Source organism: Oryctolagus cuniculus, chromosome 1 (genome assembly GCF_964237555.1).
Source record: "Oryctolagus cuniculus chromosome 1, mOryCun1.1, whole genome shotgun sequence".
In the NCBI taxonomy this organism is placed as follows: domain Eukaryota; kingdom Metazoa; phylum Chordata; class Mammalia; order Lagomorpha; family Leporidae; genus Oryctolagus; species Oryctolagus cuniculus.
Genome location: NC_091432.1, coordinates 233,940,721 through 233,955,728, shown reverse-complemented (window position 1 = coordinate 233,955,728; position 15,008 = coordinate 233,940,721). Strand labels below are relative to the sequence as shown.

At 59.2% G+C, this 15,008-nt stretch overlaps 1 protein-coding gene and 1 non-coding gene across 16 annotated transcripts in view; both read right to left on the bottom strand.

Moving 5' to 3' along the window:
- PRRC2B (proline rich coiled-coil 2B) overlaps window positions 1-15,008 on the bottom strand; it is an 85,130-nt gene that overhangs the window by 9,346 nt on the left and 60,776 nt on the right. For 9 of the 15 annotated variants that reach the window (XM_051835385.2, XM_051835384.2, XM_051835386.2 and 6 more), the window contains 13 exons: window positions 11,986-12,202; window positions 9,323-11,398; window positions 8,000-8,205; window positions 7,508-7,653; window positions 7,006-7,147; window positions 4,678-4,760; window positions 4,008-4,199; window positions 3,668-3,865; window positions 3,204-3,290; window positions 2,123-2,227; window positions 1,793-1,985; window positions 979-1,076; window positions 122-249 (listed from right to left, as the gene is read on the bottom strand). In XM_051835385.2, coding sequence (XP_051691345.2) covers window positions 122-249; window positions 979-1,076; window positions 1,793-1,985; window positions 2,123-2,227; window positions 3,204-3,290; window positions 3,668-3,865; window positions 4,008-4,199; window positions 4,678-4,760; window positions 7,006-7,147; window positions 7,508-7,653; window positions 8,000-8,205; window positions 9,323-11,398; window positions 11,986-12,202 — 3,871 coding nt within the window. The remainder of the gene's footprint in view (window positions 1-121; window positions 250-978; window positions 1,077-1,792; window positions 1,986-2,122; window positions 2,228-3,203; window positions 3,291-3,667; window positions 3,866-4,007; window positions 4,200-4,677; window positions 4,761-7,005; window positions 7,148-7,507; window positions 7,654-7,999; window positions 8,206-9,322; window positions 11,399-11,985; window positions 12,203-15,008) is intronic. The other 6 variants (XM_051835387.2, XM_051835388.2, XM_051835394.2 and 3 more) reach the window with 4 other exon arrangements.
- On the bottom strand, window positions 1,323-1,408 carry LOC127485975 (small nucleolar RNA SNORD62). The gene has a single exon (XR_007912798.1). It is a non-coding gene; the product is annotated as a small nucleolar RNA SNORD62 (small nucleolar RNA).

Below are 15,008 nucleotides of genomic sequence, written 5' to 3'. Positions count from 1 at the left end.
GACGCTCACAGGCGCAGGCCCACAAGCCCTAGTAGATGGCACTCCCCCACCTCGCCACAGGGCCCAGGAACACCAGGAGCGAAGCCCTGGCTGCCCGTGCCAGGCCCCCACAGGAGCTCACCTGAAGGGCTGTAAGGAGCTGAAGATCTCCTGGGACTGGGACACGGGGAGCCCACCCCTCAGTCCGAGCTGAGCCTGGGCCTGCAGAGACGTGTGGAGGGAGATGGGGATCTGCTGGGCAGCGGCAGCCTGCAAGGAGTCGGGCAGGTCACGCGGTGTCCCCAGGCAGCTGGCCCTCCCACCTCCCGGCCGCCTCCAGGGGGCAGCACCAAATACAGGTTCCAATACATCCTTCCTGGGGCTTCCCTTGCTCTTGGGATAAAGCCGTCAGCAAAACACTGCCAGCAACCCCAAACCATGGATATTCCCAGCCTGGAATTCTGTACAGCAGCAAGCATGAGCCCCACCACACAGGTCAACACAGGAAACAGGCAGAGTGACTGAGCACGTGCGGCCCGAGTCACGAAGCCGAGACCCAGCTGGGAATATGCTTGCTTTACAGGACGGCAGGACAGGTCACACCCTCTGCCCTGGCCTTGACTCTGCACCTGGAGCAGATTCGGTCTGCTATGGGCACGCCAGGGTGGCAGGACACTTGGGAGGGCAGCACCAGGTCCAGGAAGACCTGCTCACTTCTCAAGCTGTCTCTTGCTAACGCATCCAAGCCCGCGCCTCTTTCTTCTTCGGATCACCAAAGAAAACTGTCTCAGCTAATTTTGCAGCTAGTGTCCAGGAGGGAAACTGGGCAAGGCGAGGCACGTGGGCTGGAGCATTTCCTCAGTGCCTCTTTCTTGTATCTGGTTTACAAAGTCAACACACGGCTTCTGGCTGCCTTGAGAGGACAGGAGACAGGTGAGCGAGAAGCCACTGCACCTGTCGGCCCTGCCCCTCCCCCAGCCGCCGAGCTTGCAGCCTCACCTGTTGGTAACTCTGCTGCTGTGGCATTGTCTGAGGGACCAGCCGGGGCTGACTTGCAAACACGTGGCCATCCAGGTACAGTGGTGGGAGGTGGCTGCCTGGAAACACAAGTGGGGGAGTGGGAGCAGGTGACATCTTGTGTTGTGGGTGTCCCATCCACTCTTCCCAAGACGGAACGTGCGAGTGTGCCTGTGCCAGTCTGCTGGCTTCTGCAGCACACGCACCTCGGACAGCCCGGGGGCCACAGCATCAGGCCCAAGAGCAGGGTGTGGGCCCCGGCCTGCCAGTCCCACCTGCCCCAGCCTGTCAGGAGGGGTATTTGATGTAACTGAGGGGTGCCGTGGTCTCTCAGTCACTGTCCTCTTCATCTCCCTGCTATTGAGTCCACAGTGGAGGGTCAGAAGGATCTATTGGAAGCACATCATTGAGACTTTGGCAGCTGGGCCCTCAAAATCCCCACGCTCGCCCTTGGGCACCAACCCAGGACAGGCAGCAGCAGCTCGCCCTGAGCTCATATAACCAGCACTTTCCAGGGAAGCCTTCCACGGAGCTTCACCATCACCATCACCATCACCATCACCCTCAGTTTACTTTCCGGAGGAAGAGGCCGAGCTGCTTTCTGGCATGGAGGTGCGCCTTGCCTGGGCCACTCAGGGGAGAGAAGTAAGTGTGTGGAGGCTGTGACCATGACCCCTACTTCTATACACTCAGGTCAAGACAGAGGTAGGGCTCAGGACTGCGCACCCAAGGTTTTTCTGGATAATGGACGGAGAAGGCTCCTGTGGCCTGAGTGGGGATCGGGGGACGACAATACCTGGTATAGAAGCAGAAGGTGCAACAGAGGCCACAGGCATGGGTGGCATGGACACTCCACCGAAGGAGCTGTAGCTGACCCCACTGGAGGCACCCACGGAGGACGGAGGCTGGATGCCCGAGCCAGCCCCCCCCGGAGAGCTCTGCTCCGGCAAGCTGGGGGAGTTTTCCCAGGCCTTGCGCGCAGACTCCATCTTTGGAAGGAAGCGGGTGACGATAATCACTACCGGGGATGGCATGGACAGTACACATGCCGGCGACAGCATGAAGGGGGCTCCCTCCTCCAGTCTCCACCCGGCTGAGGCCCTGGCACAGCTCAGGGCTGTGTTACCTTCAGAGTGAGGTCGGCGGTGGGGAAGGACATCGGGGAGAGGCCGATGGCCCTCGGGACGTGCTGCTCCCGCCGGAGGATGGGGATACTCTGTGTTAACCCTGCCTGGAGGGGGAAAGAAGCCGTGGGACACACCCGGAGCGGAGGACAGACGCAGCTGGTCCACATACGTCCTGCTTCGACCACGCGCGCCCAAGACCCACAAGCTGGAGCCCGTGTCCTGTAGACAGTGGCTTTTGTCCCTTTCCGGGCTAGAGCCAGCACGACGCCCACCCGTCCCCATGCCCTCCAGACAGGGGCAGTCATGTCCCAGCAACCGGCTCCCAGCACAGCGGCCACTGCACAGGCCTGCAGATACCCTGGGGTACAGAGAGGGAACGCTGTGGCTGTCATGCAGCCCCCAGGAGACAGAAAAGGGCCTCTGATGACAGAGACCGAAAAGGAAACAGCCAGGTTATCTTCCTGCAGCCCTCTGCCGGGTATACTACATGATTCTGAGTCACACAGTCCACACCCGCGTGACCACAGCACCTTTTCTGTCCCACATCTAGATTCTCTGTAGCAGCATCCCTTCCTGAAATCCTCTGGGGGCTGCTGCCCCAAGACCCTCACTCACCCGCAGGTCGACTGAGCACCAAGCAGTGAGGACAGAGCAGTGAATGCCACCGTGACAGCCGAGCTGGGGCCACAAGAGCTGTACCTCTCTGCTCCTGAGTGCACGGTGGAGCTGCAGACTGTGAGGACCCTCGAGGAGCAAAGAGGCCTCCCGAGGAGGCGTCGTCTACGCTCGCTGGACAGGACAGAGACCTGTTTCATCAGTCACGGCTGAACTGGTGCAACGGAACACTGCGGGCTCCAAGAAAGCCCTACAGGCCAGACCTCAAGACCGACACCATCCCCACTGGGAGGATTACAAGACTTGGCTGCGGAACCTGTAAAGCAGCCTGGGGGGAGAGGGGGAGGACACGCAGCAGGCTAGAGGCGGAATCCCCACTCCTGACTCCGAAGCTCGCCCTGTCTCGTTGTCTCCCAGGGACCGCCAGCAGGACAAGCAGAGCTGGCAGAGGAAGCACAGACTTACGCTACTGGCCAAGGCATCCTGAAGCTTGACAACTGGATTCCCCGCAGGGCCAGAGGCAGAACCAGGCGGCAGGCTGAAATCGGAGTCCTGGAAGAGAGGCACAGAGCCACTGACACCCCGTGGCTCACTCTCCCCCAGCACACACCACTGTGATCCCACGGTCACAACGACTCAAAACCCACCAAACAGCATTCACCCGAAACAGCCACAGGACTACCGCACCTGAGAAAGGAGCCGCCTGACCTCCCTTCCCGGCCCGCCGTGGGTGGCCTGCGAGCCTGACTGGCACCAGGAAGGCCCGCGAGGCGCTCCAGCGGCACCTGCCCCATCCCTGACTGCAGGCCAACGCGCTCGCCCTTCTATCAGCTCAGTCCCCATCTCCTGCTCTTTCTTGGAGACAACCCTGACAAAAGCCCTGCCTTTCCAAGCATCAGATGAAAGAGAGAAACAAATCAAAGCCTCACTTTTGGATTGACTCCAAATTCAATGGGCGGCACAGGCAGCACGGAGTCCACGTGAATCTCTACCCCATTAACAGGCGGGACGACGGCCCCTTGCAGCCGCTCGGCCCCCTCCGAGCCCTTTCTGTTTTTCAGAGAACGCTCATTGCCGATGGGTCCTGGTCTGTGCTCCTTGCTCTGTCCTGAGCCTTGTTCTGAATCCTTGATGGAAAAGCAGAGGCTGAGACACACGCACTGGAAGAGCCCCAACCTGGAGCTTCCAAGTGCCCTGGAATCAGGGCAGACAAGATGATGGCCCCTTCCGCCCAGGCCCTGGCCACCGTGAAGGAAACTTCCAGGTTACCTTTTGCTCAGACTGCTTCTGAGCCTGCTCCTTGTGGCTGTCGGCCTTGGGTTCCGCCAGGCCGGGCCCGCTCATCTCCTCTGGTTTCAGAGTCCCATACGGGGAGCTGCGCTGTGAGGAGGTCGCAGATGACTCCCGAGACTCGGCACTCAAGTCAACGCCACTATCTCCCTGGCTGCTCTTAAAACCCTGCTGTGCAGAGCACAAAATGGGTTAGAGCCCTAAGCCCCGAACTCCATGACACGCTCCTCCAGAAAGCAAGACTGAGCCTAAGACTGAGATCCATCACCCCCCAACCACCTGCCCTGCTTGGGTCCCCGCTACCAACGGTGCCTGACAACACACGTATGGCTGGACGCACCAACCCTGCTCAAGCTCCTAGCACGAGACGGTCATGAGCCCTAGACCGAGACTGCCAAACTCCTTCCACTCGTGACCCAAGCCAGACTGAGTGACCACCAAGATCAAGCTCAGAAGAGGCCCTCAATCCCACTCCCTACCCGGAGTGTGTTTCTCCCTTGCTCTTCCTTTTCTTTCTCCCTCTCATAGGCACTTCACGTTAGACTCGAAATCAAGGTTGAAGACAGCCAACGGGCCAGGGCTTGGCAATGGCCTCTGGCCCAGGCTCAGTGGGCTGAGAAGGCAGTGCGTGGATGGCGAGCACACTCACCTCGGCGGCGCCGGGCTCGCTGCTGCTGAACGCGGTGACGGCCTTCCTCCAGGAGTCACTGGCTGCAGCCTGCACGGGGAGCGCTGCCGGGGGAAGGCGCCCGTCATAAACACGGCGCAGCACGGCCCCCATGCCACCCTGCCCTGCCCTCGGCAGGTGACACGCACGACACACGGCACCCACAGCGTCACCGAACTCCCCAACACACAGATTCCACTCGCTGTGCCTCAGTGTCTCATCACTGAGCTGTCAGTCCACAAAGCAGCAGTTCTGCCTTCACCTCGCCCGGTTCGCTAGCACTCCTCCTGCTGGCTGATGCTTGTGTCACTTAAATCGGGGCGGGGGGGAGGGGAGGCGTTTTTTCTGCTATGCCGTCTGGATATTTATAGCGTGATTTATGGGTCATACAAAATTATCAACTTAAAAACCGGCCTGCTATAGATATTACTTATTTATATGACCCATGGGCCAGACATTCCCTACCCTTGACTTAAAATTAACTATTTCTTTTTTTTTAAATATTTAATTATTTATTTGAAAGAGTTACACACACAGAGAGAAGCAGACACAGAGAGAGAGGTCTTCCATCTGCTGGCTCACTCCCCGATTGGCCGCAATGGTCAGAGCTGAGCTGATCCGAAGCCAAGAACCAGAAGCCTCCTCCGGGTCTCCCACGTGGGTGCAGGGGCCCAAGGACTTAGGCCATCCTCCACTGCCTTCCCAGTCCACAGCAAAGAGCTGGATGGGAAGTGGAGCAGCCAGGCCTTGAACAGGCACCCATGTGGGATGCCAGCACTGCAGGAGGCGGCCCCAACCGCTATGCCATAGCCAACGGCCCCCAAATCAAGCCTTTCTAAAGCCGCGTGCTTCTTGAAGACCCAGGTATGTACTGCTTAGACCTTTAGCTTACTGGCCCCTTCTGACAAAAACCATGGTCTCGAGCCCAGAGAAAAGCATCTGCACACAACCCCCATGGGCTATTTTGAAAACACCCAGAGCAGGCCAGGGGCCGGCTGCGCAGTCACACACACCCCCAGCCAACCCCGCGGGCGGGAACTCAGGGAACCCACCCCACTCAGACTCCACAGCAGGTACTGCCACCAGCGCTTTATCAACCACTGCGGCACCTCCGTTCAGTGGCGACTGTGCACTGCCTACTGCTCTTGAAAGTGCAGGAACTGCGGTTTCACCAGGAATGCGAGGACGGCCTCTATCGCGACAGTAAGAAGCCAGGCCCAGAACCCAGTGGCTTTGGTATTTGTCACATGGGCCAGGGGTGCAGTCATGTGACACTTGGCTGTTCTGCATAAAATGAGCCACAAATAAATGATCTTTCCGAATTCCCGGGGAGGTGCCGGATGGCTTCCGTTCACCTTCCTACCCTCAGGGCTCACAGTACAGGGCATTCAAGAAGAGTCAGCTCTATTACAAGGACTTTGTGTTTTATAACAAGTTACCAGAAAGCCAGCTTTGGATATGAGAAAATTTTGAAAAGCAGAGTTTCTGAGAGAGGGGAAGACGGGTCTTCCACCTGCTGGTTCACTCCCTAGGCAGTGGTAAAGGTCAGGGCTGGGCCAGGCCACAGCCAGGAGTCCGGAGCTCCCTCGGGGCCTCCGCATGGGTGCCGGGCCCAAGCACTGGGCCATCTCCACTGCTTTCCCAGGCCACAGCAGGGAGGTGGTTTGGTAGTGGAGCAGCAGGGGCTCAAACCAGTGCCCATACGGGATGCCGGTGTTGTAGGTGGAGGCTTAGCTGGCAGCCACCCGGGACCCTGAAGATTTGTTTTTAATGTAAGGGTCCCTTACTCTGGTCTCAGGCTTGCACTTCCAAAACAATGTTTTGGGAGGCTGTCTCACAGACTGTCCTTCCTGTCCTTGGTCCCCCGCCCAGCCGTCCTTGCTGTTCCATAAGAAAGGAGAACGGATGACAGAGGGGGCAAAGAGAGTGCGTCCAGCTCGCTGAGACATTCCAGCTGTGGGCTCACCCTTTTCCAGGGCACCGCGCACACACTGGATGCTCTGCTCCTCCACCAACTTCAGGGAAGTAAAATGTCGCATCTGTTCGGAGCTGAAGCAGCCAACAGTGCTAGGAAGCATTCAACACTTGAGCTGCACCAGGGAACGCAGGCCCGGGAATGCTGTGGAAGCCCACGATGGAGTTCTGGATCGCTGGCCCCTGCCATCGTAGCCATTTGGGGAATGAACCAGTGGACGAACACCTGTGCCTCCCCCTCTGCCGATCACTCTGCCTTTCAAATCAATCAAACCCACCCACCCACCCAGCCATTCCTAAGCAAAGGCCCCGGGGGCTGAGCCCAGCGGCTCTCACCTTGGCTGCTGCTCTCCCAGATCTCGGTGCCCAGGCTGCTGCCGGGCATGGTCACGTCACCTTGCTCGCGGCACAAGCTGTTCTGCTTCTTAGCAAACCGAGGAGGAATGCGGGAGGGAAGGCCTCGACCTTTGACAGGCACCTAAGGGGGAAAAGGCGCTGCAGCCCGCCTGAGCTCGGAGAAGTCCCAGCACCCAAACCGCAGCCCGGCATGCCTGATGTGTCGGGGCACCACCACGGGGCGACTGGGAGCACAGGCTGCTGACCTGCGTGCCGCTGGAGCCGAGGCCACTGACTGGGTCTGAAGGCCGCCCTTCAGCCGCCACTACCCGACCCAAGTCACCCTGCCCGAGAGTCGGCCAGCTCCCCCCGCACAGGAGAGACTGACAGCAGACGCCGGGAGGTGATGCAGGCCTAACAAACGCTCTTTCTCCCTCTCTTCTGCCTCGGGCTTTCCTCAGACCCTCCATCCCTCAGCCCCCCTCGCCTTGCACCACCTCACCTGCACGGCTTGCTCCTTCTTCCTCCTCTCTTCCTCCAGCAGGCGGCGCTGTTTCTTGGTCAGGACTTCAATGAAGCCTTCACCCACCACAGAGCCGACCTCACTTTCCTCCCCAGGGCTGGACCCACAATTTTCCATGATGGCAGCTGAACCAAGATGTCACAGGAAGAGAGTTTGCGCTCAGCAGAAAGCAAGAACCGCCCAACACAGCAGGTGCCCGAGAGCCAGGGACAGGCTCAGCGCAGGCAGCAGCTGCGCACGCTCTCGGGACAGAGGTCTGAGCACCAGGGAAGACGACAGCGGACCTGCATCCCAGCTCTGCTCCTAAGCAGCAGGGAGGTGACGGGGAACCAGCAAGGTCTGAGCAGGCGCTAGGGCAGCTCTCAGAAGCTAGTGCTTCCTGAAAGGCCAAACCCAGCACCCCGAGACTGCGGGGGCATCGGCTCTGCTGGGGTTCTCCCCTCCACAAGGAGGGGTGGGCGCCACACTCACTTCCATAGCTCAGGTCAAACTGCTTCCGAGCCTCCCCCTGCTCACTGGCCCTCTGGACAGCCAGGGTAGCCTCCTTCTCCGCCTTCTTACTGGTGGCTTCAGGACTAGCAGAGTTGGCACGGGTGGCCCGTTCCAGGGCGTAGGGTGAGTGGCCACTCCCACTGTTGCAGCCACTAAGGCCTCCTGGCAAGGCCTCATCTGGGGACCTAAAAAGAAAAAAGAGGCTCCTGTGAACTCAGAAACAACCCAAGTCCGGGAAGGAAGGAGAAACTACATACGCACGTGGCCCACACAGACACAGCAGCTGACCTGGGTCCAGTCCCCTCCCCAGCTCTCATCAGGCAGGACTGGCCGGCCAGTATGGCCGTGCACCAACACATGCGGCCAGCGGCCACCCACGCACTGCTGAGCACGGTTCTCCCTGCCATGGGGACAGTGGCGCTTCCTCCAACCCCCTCCCAGGCCTCGGTGCTTCTGTTCTCTCTACGGCAGAAGGGAAAGGGATGACCCTTCTGCTCTCATCCAGGACAGCTGGCCAGCACGGAGCCAGGGCTCCAATGGCTTTGTCTTTAGGGGACCACCACCCCGGCTTCTGTGCCCTGAACTCTGAGGAGGGCAGAACTCTGAGCACCCTCCTAGGATGCCCCGAGGGCAGTGAAGGCCTTGGCGCCCCCTTGTCCGAGGCTCCTAGTATACACGTCAGTGAGCCCTTCGCCCGATACGGGCAGCCTGTGGACAGCGAGCCCGACCAGGCACAGACCAGTCACCAACTCCACAGAAGGGACACTCACGGGCCTGAGGCAGCCCAAGCCCCACTGCCCCTGCTGGGCCTGCTGGGTGACAGCCGTCCGTCTTCCCTGTACCGCGCTGCCGCTCCGCCCTGTCAAACAGCACTGCCAGGCGCCAGCCACCCCCTCCGGCTCGTGCAGCCAGGAGGCCAGCCGCGAGCAGCCGGCACACTGCCTGGCAGCAGCTCAGGCACAGAGGAAGCTGGTGGACTGACCGGTGCTTGCCAGGCTCCACACCAGGCGAGGCCCTACGCAGCAGCAGCCCTCAACGGCCCCTGCGACACACACGGAGGCTGAACTCTCGGGACGGCAGCTGCAGAGGATCCCTGGGGGTGGGGGACTCTACTGTCAGTTTTAGTCTGTCAAGCCACAACAAAAACACACCACGAGAGGCAGACAAGCGATGCAAGAGCGAGTGATGAGACGCTCACACACGACGGTCCGGCAGGCGCCTGACACGCGGCGGGCAAGCATGCATGGGGTCAGTGCTGCTGAGCAACGGGGACAACAGAGGGCCGAGGAGCTCTCGCGTTACCTTTTAGCTTTCACAGGTGTCCCGCTCTGCTGGCTCTCGTAGCGGGGGGACGCTTCACCACCACTTGGCCTAGCAGGCTTCTCCCCACACCCTCCCGGCTCCAGCTTGCGGCTCTGCCTGTCCCCCTGGGGCCTCTGGCTGGAGAAGCTGCGCTTGGCCATCTCCTTCTTCTCCCCCAAGCCGGCCCCGCATAGGCCTCCATCCCCTAGGGGCGCAGGTCCAGCCCCGCGGCCTTCGCGGCGCTCACGGCGCTCGCTGAAGTCGCTGCTCTCGGAGGCCGTCTCCCACTCCTCGTTGCCATGATCAGAGGAGTTCTGGTAGGAGAGCTCGGGGGACCTGCGGCCCCCGGCACCACTCTGGTCCCCAGGACAGAGCTTGGATCTGCCCGGCCACTGCCCTGGCAGCAGATGGGGCTCCTCTTCTGGGCCCCACAGGCCCAAGGACTCTCGCTCCTGCCGGAGGCGCCGGAAGCGAGGCGGCTTGTCCTGGCGTGGAGGGCGCCTCCTCCGGAAAGGCCGGATCTCGGCGTTTTCGCAGTCAGCTGCGTGGTCGTCTTGGAAGAAGGACGACCTCTTGTCGTCCAAGCGGCCGTCCTCCAAGGCCCTGCTACCAAACACGTCGGCGTGTCTGTAGGAGTCGGGGACGTAGTCTCTGTCAGAGGCACGCCGGGCGCCACCTGCGTCGGAGCCGTACTCCTGCCAGGAGCAGCCCGCGCTTCGGCTCTGCCAGTGGGCAGGCTCTTTGGAGAGGAAGGTCCTCCGCCCGTAGCCGCAATTGCTGAGCCGGGGTGGGAGGGCGCGCCCGAAGGCCCGAGGGCCCCGGCTCTTGGCATCTAGCGCCCCCTGGTCCTCGCAGTAGGTCTTGTTGGAGCGCCAGGAGTCTCTCTTCAAGGCGCTCTCCTCCCGCTCTGGCAGCAGACCCTCGTTCCCGGCCTCGGAGCCTCTCTGCCGACGTCGCTTGGGCAGCTCTTCGTACTCGGAGCCCTCGCTGTGCGTCTCGCTGGCGATCCTTCGCCGGGGTTTGGCTCGGGGGCACTCTTCTGGCTGAGTGAAGTCCCGCAGGCCGCGGCCCCGGCCGCCTCGCTGGCTGCTGCCGTAGATGCCGCGCGCCCCCAGGACCCCCCCGCCACAAACACTGCCTCCACTTCCGCCAGTGGGCCGACCACGGAAAGTGAACTCTCTGAATCCACGGCCCCGGCTCCGGGCCTGCCCTCTGCCCCCAAAGGCTTGCTCCTCGTCAATGAAGATCCAGTTGTTCCGCTTTGTTGGGGGGACATCGCTGGGCTCACGCGAGGGTCTGGCCTCCCACGCCTTGTCGGGCTTCTCGTCATCTTCCAATTTACTGGCCTCATGGCCAAGACCTGGACGGGGAGAGCCCTTGGCCTCCACAGTGGAGGGGGAGGCGTTGGCCAGGGAGGGGTCGTTCTCCTCCTCCTCGTCCTTCTCCCCCTGGGGAAGCGGCTCCTTGGCCTTGGCCAGCCGGGCGCTGTCCTCGCCGGGGCCCTGCCTGAGCTTCTGCAGCTCCTTCTCCTTCTCCTTCTCCTCCACCTTGAGGGCTTTCAGGACAGGTTTCTTGATGGGGCCCGACCTCCGGGTCCGGCCTGGCTGCTCCTGCTGCTGGCTGCTGGCGCCCCGAGGCTCGGGGGCCCACTCAGGCTCCGAGGACGGCGGCTTGCCGGGGCTCCCTTCCTTCTCCCAGGAGGAGACGCTGCAGGACGACGCCTCCTGGGTGGCCTCCTGGTCAGCAGCGCTGGCTGTGTCAGCGGCCTTTGGCTGGTGACCAACGTCCCAACTGCCGTACTCGGGCTTTTTCTCAGCAGGGGCAAAGTCGGGCTGCAGCGGGGAGCGCCTGAGGTTTTGGGCGTGACCCGCAGGAGCACCCGCTTCCTGAACATTGTCTTGGGGTGGAAACAAAAGCTCCTGGCCTATTCTTTGAGAGGAGACACAGCTGTCAAAGTCTGCTTGGGCCTTCTTGTCAAAAGCACTCAAGTATTCCTCCGCTCTCTCCTCAAGGAGAGTGCGCGGGGCACTTACGCCCCCTGACCTTCCGGGTGAGGCACAGTAAGAGCTTTCCTTCCTGAAAAGGAACCAGAAACACCAGTCAACGGGGTGGAGCGTGGTTCCTGCTTCCATGCTGAACAGAGCTTAGTTTTAAAAAGAAAAAAGAAAAAAGAAAAAAAAAAACTAAAAACCAAAAACCAAAAACCACAAGCACCAACACTTGCTCTATCTTTCAACACGTCTCAGAGCTGCCGGGCCATGGCGGTGGTGACCTTGTAGTCCGTGAGCGTGGAGAAGGCAGCGGCCACCAGGTGGGCTCAGCGGGCCGCCCTGGAGACAGAGGGGCGAGCAGTCCCCTGGTGCAGAGTGCGCTGGAGCCTGGCAGAGGCGGTGAGAGTCGGGCGCTCGGGCCGGCTTCGTTGACTTCCACAGGAACCAGCAAGCCCCACCTGCCCGCACTGCAGCAGCCCCCAGCAGTCTCCGTCCCACCATCAGAAGGAGCCCCCCACACCAAGCAGCCAAGCAGTGCTCCCCACACTCCTACCCCAGGGGCACACGAGTCTGCCAAAGGAGCCCGGCTGCCCCGCGGGGCGTCTCCCAGGACAGCGCCCCTGCCCGGGGCCTCGCCGGCCTGCGCTGCTCCTGCAGCTGAAGGCATCTCACCTGACGTGCATGTCCACAGCCAAAGCGTCGCTCGGCTTTGGGTGGGGGAGTGGGTAGCCCTTGCTCTGCAAGGCCATGTAGCCCTCTGGGCTCCACACAGGGGCTGGGTCCATGGGAGTCACTTTTCTTTCCTGGAGCGAGGGCACACAGTTCTGCTCCTCGGAGCGACAGCCAGTCCCACTCAGGGAATCTTGCGGCATCATAGGTTTCATCAGTCCTGAAGAAAGCAAAGAACTCATCTACATTATCCCATTCAGAAAGCCCTGCGCAGGCCCAGAGCAAACAAAGAGCCAACTGTCACGCGCACACAGCACACGCACCGCATCAGCACAGGCTCTCTGTCTTTCCTGACCCAAGAAGCTTCGAAGGCACACTTGTTCAAAGACCCAGAGTCCACTCTGGGCTCCCAGATGAGGAACCTCTGTGTTGAATGTCACATAAAACTTGACAACAAAAGCTGGACATTTCCTGTTAGAGTCTGTCAATGCTGGCCAGAAGGCTGGCCAGGGCTGGTCAATCAGCAAGGAGAATTTCTGTGCAGGGAGACACACTACCTCCCAGAGAGCTTCGAAGGAACAATGAGGTAGCATGTATTTGACTCAAGATCCCTGCAAGATTTAGAAACAGACTTTGGGACTTTCTCCCCTTGTATTTCTACCCCCAAGACTGATAGCAGCACTCCGCACCTTTGTGTGGGTGAACTGAGGAGACGGTAAAACAAGGCCAAAAACAAGGTTGTTCTTTTTTGTTTGTTTTTAGAGATTTATTTATTTTGAAAGGTAGAGTTAGATAGGCAGAGGCAGAGAGAGGGATGTCTTCCATCCACTGATTCACTTCCCCAGATGGCCGCCAACGGCCAGAACTGGACCAATCCGAAGCCAGGAGCCTCTTCCGGGTCTCCCACATGGGTGCAGGGGCCCCAGGACTTGGGCCATCTTCCACTGCTTTCCCAGGCCATAGCAGAGAGCTGGATTGAAAGTGGAGCAGCCAGGACTAGAACTGGTAGCCTTATGGGATGCCAGCACTGCAGGCGGTGGTGGCTTTACCCACTACATCAGAACACCAGCCCTGGCTGTTCTTTCTTTGAGCCGGGATAATCCAGCTGGGATAATGGTTTGCACCAGGCCAGGGGACTGAAGCTTTCCTTTAGCATGGGACTTTTTGTTCAGAGGCTACTGATGCACACGCAAACACAAAGCCAATCTGCTGGAAGTGGTGGTGGACAGCCCTTCTGCAGCCCTGGATTACTTACCATTATTAAGCATTTTACAAACTATATGCCTCTCCTCGTTTCTGGTAGTATGATTGACCTTGAAAAGCCCTCCTACCACAAAAATGCTGGACAAAAGCATCAGACTCTGTGTTTATCTGCAAGCGGCAGGACACAGAGGTCCCCCTCCGCTGGGAGACTCCCCAGACGGCGGAACGGCCAGGCTGAAGCCAGGAGTCCGAGGTTTCACCTGGGTCTCCCAGAGGAAGACAGGAATGAAGCAGAGAGCTTTCTCTCTCCTTCTCTTTGTAACTCTTCCTTTCAAATAAATAAATCTTTTATTTTAAAGATTTACTTACTTATTTGAAAGTCAGAGTTACACAGAGGGAGGAGAGGCAGAGAGAGAGAGAGAGGTCATCCACCCGCTGGTTCACTCCCCAGTTGGCCACAACGGCTGGAGCTGCGCCGATCCGATGCCAGGAGCCAGGAGCTTCTTCCGTGTCTCCCACGTAGGTGCAGGGGCCCAAGGACTTGGACCATCTTCCAATGCTTTCCCAGGATTGGAAGAAGAGCAGCCAGGACTAGAATCAGTGCCCATATGGGATGCCAGTGCTTCAGGCCAGGGCGTTAACCCACTGTGCCACAGCGCCGGCCCCTCAAATAAAACAAAAAGACCTCCTAAAGTAGGGTCAGCATCATTGATGCAGTGGGTTAACTTTGGCATCCTATGTGAGTGCATATTCAAGTCCTGGCTGCTCCACTTCCAATCCAGCCCCCTGCTAATGTGCCTGGGAAAGCAGTGGAAGATGGTCAAATTAGCTAGGTCCCTGCCAATCACATGGGAGACCCAGACAGGAGTTCCTGGCTACTGGCTTCAGCCTGATCCACCACGGGCCATTGGAGCCATTTGGGGACTGAACTAACAGATGGAAGACCTCTTTGTCTCTGTCAGTCTGCCTTTTCAAAAAACAGGACACGGTAAGGGCCACACCCTTAAAAGGTGTATCACAAAAATGTGTTTTTTGTTATTGTTAAAAGATTTATTTATTTATCTGAACGTCAGAGTAACAGGGGCAGGGAGGGATCTTCCATCACTGGGTTATTCCCCAGGTGACTGCAATGGCCAGGGCTGGGCCAGGGCAAAGTCCGAGCCAGGAGCTTCTTTTCTCTCTCCTCTCTGGGTAGCAGGGTCCCAGGCCCTCGGGCCATCTTCCACTGCTTTCCCAGGCCAGCAGCAGGGAGCTGCATCAGAAGTGGAGCAGCCGGGACATGAACTGGCACCCAAATGGGATGCGGCACGGCAGGCAGCAGCTTTACCTGCTATGCCAACACTGGCCCCCAAATCTGTGCCCTTTGGTACAGGGTACTGATTAGGAAATTTTTCTGTCTTAGCTAGGGTCAAGGTCACAAAGAAAAGAAAAGGGGAGGGGGATTCAAAACCACATGCTTGGTTTCACAGTGACTTGGAGGAGAGCACAGTTCAGATTCCTACCTCCCAGAATGGCCCAGGAACCTCTCAAATTAATACAAAAGGTGGTTCTAGGCTGGCAATAAAGAGGCAGGGGTTGTAGTGCAGCAGGTTAGGTTGCCACTCAACTTCTGACCCAGCTCCATGACAATGCATGTGGGAAGGCAGAAGATGATGGCCCAAGGACCGAAGTCCCTGCCGCCCATGTGGGCGACTGAGACGGAGTTCCTGGAGTTGGCCTGGCCTAGCTCTAGCTGTTGTGATCATCTGGAGGAGTGAACCAGAGGAAGGAAGATCAATCTTTTTAAGACTTATTTGTTCATTTGAAAGGCAGAGTGACACAAA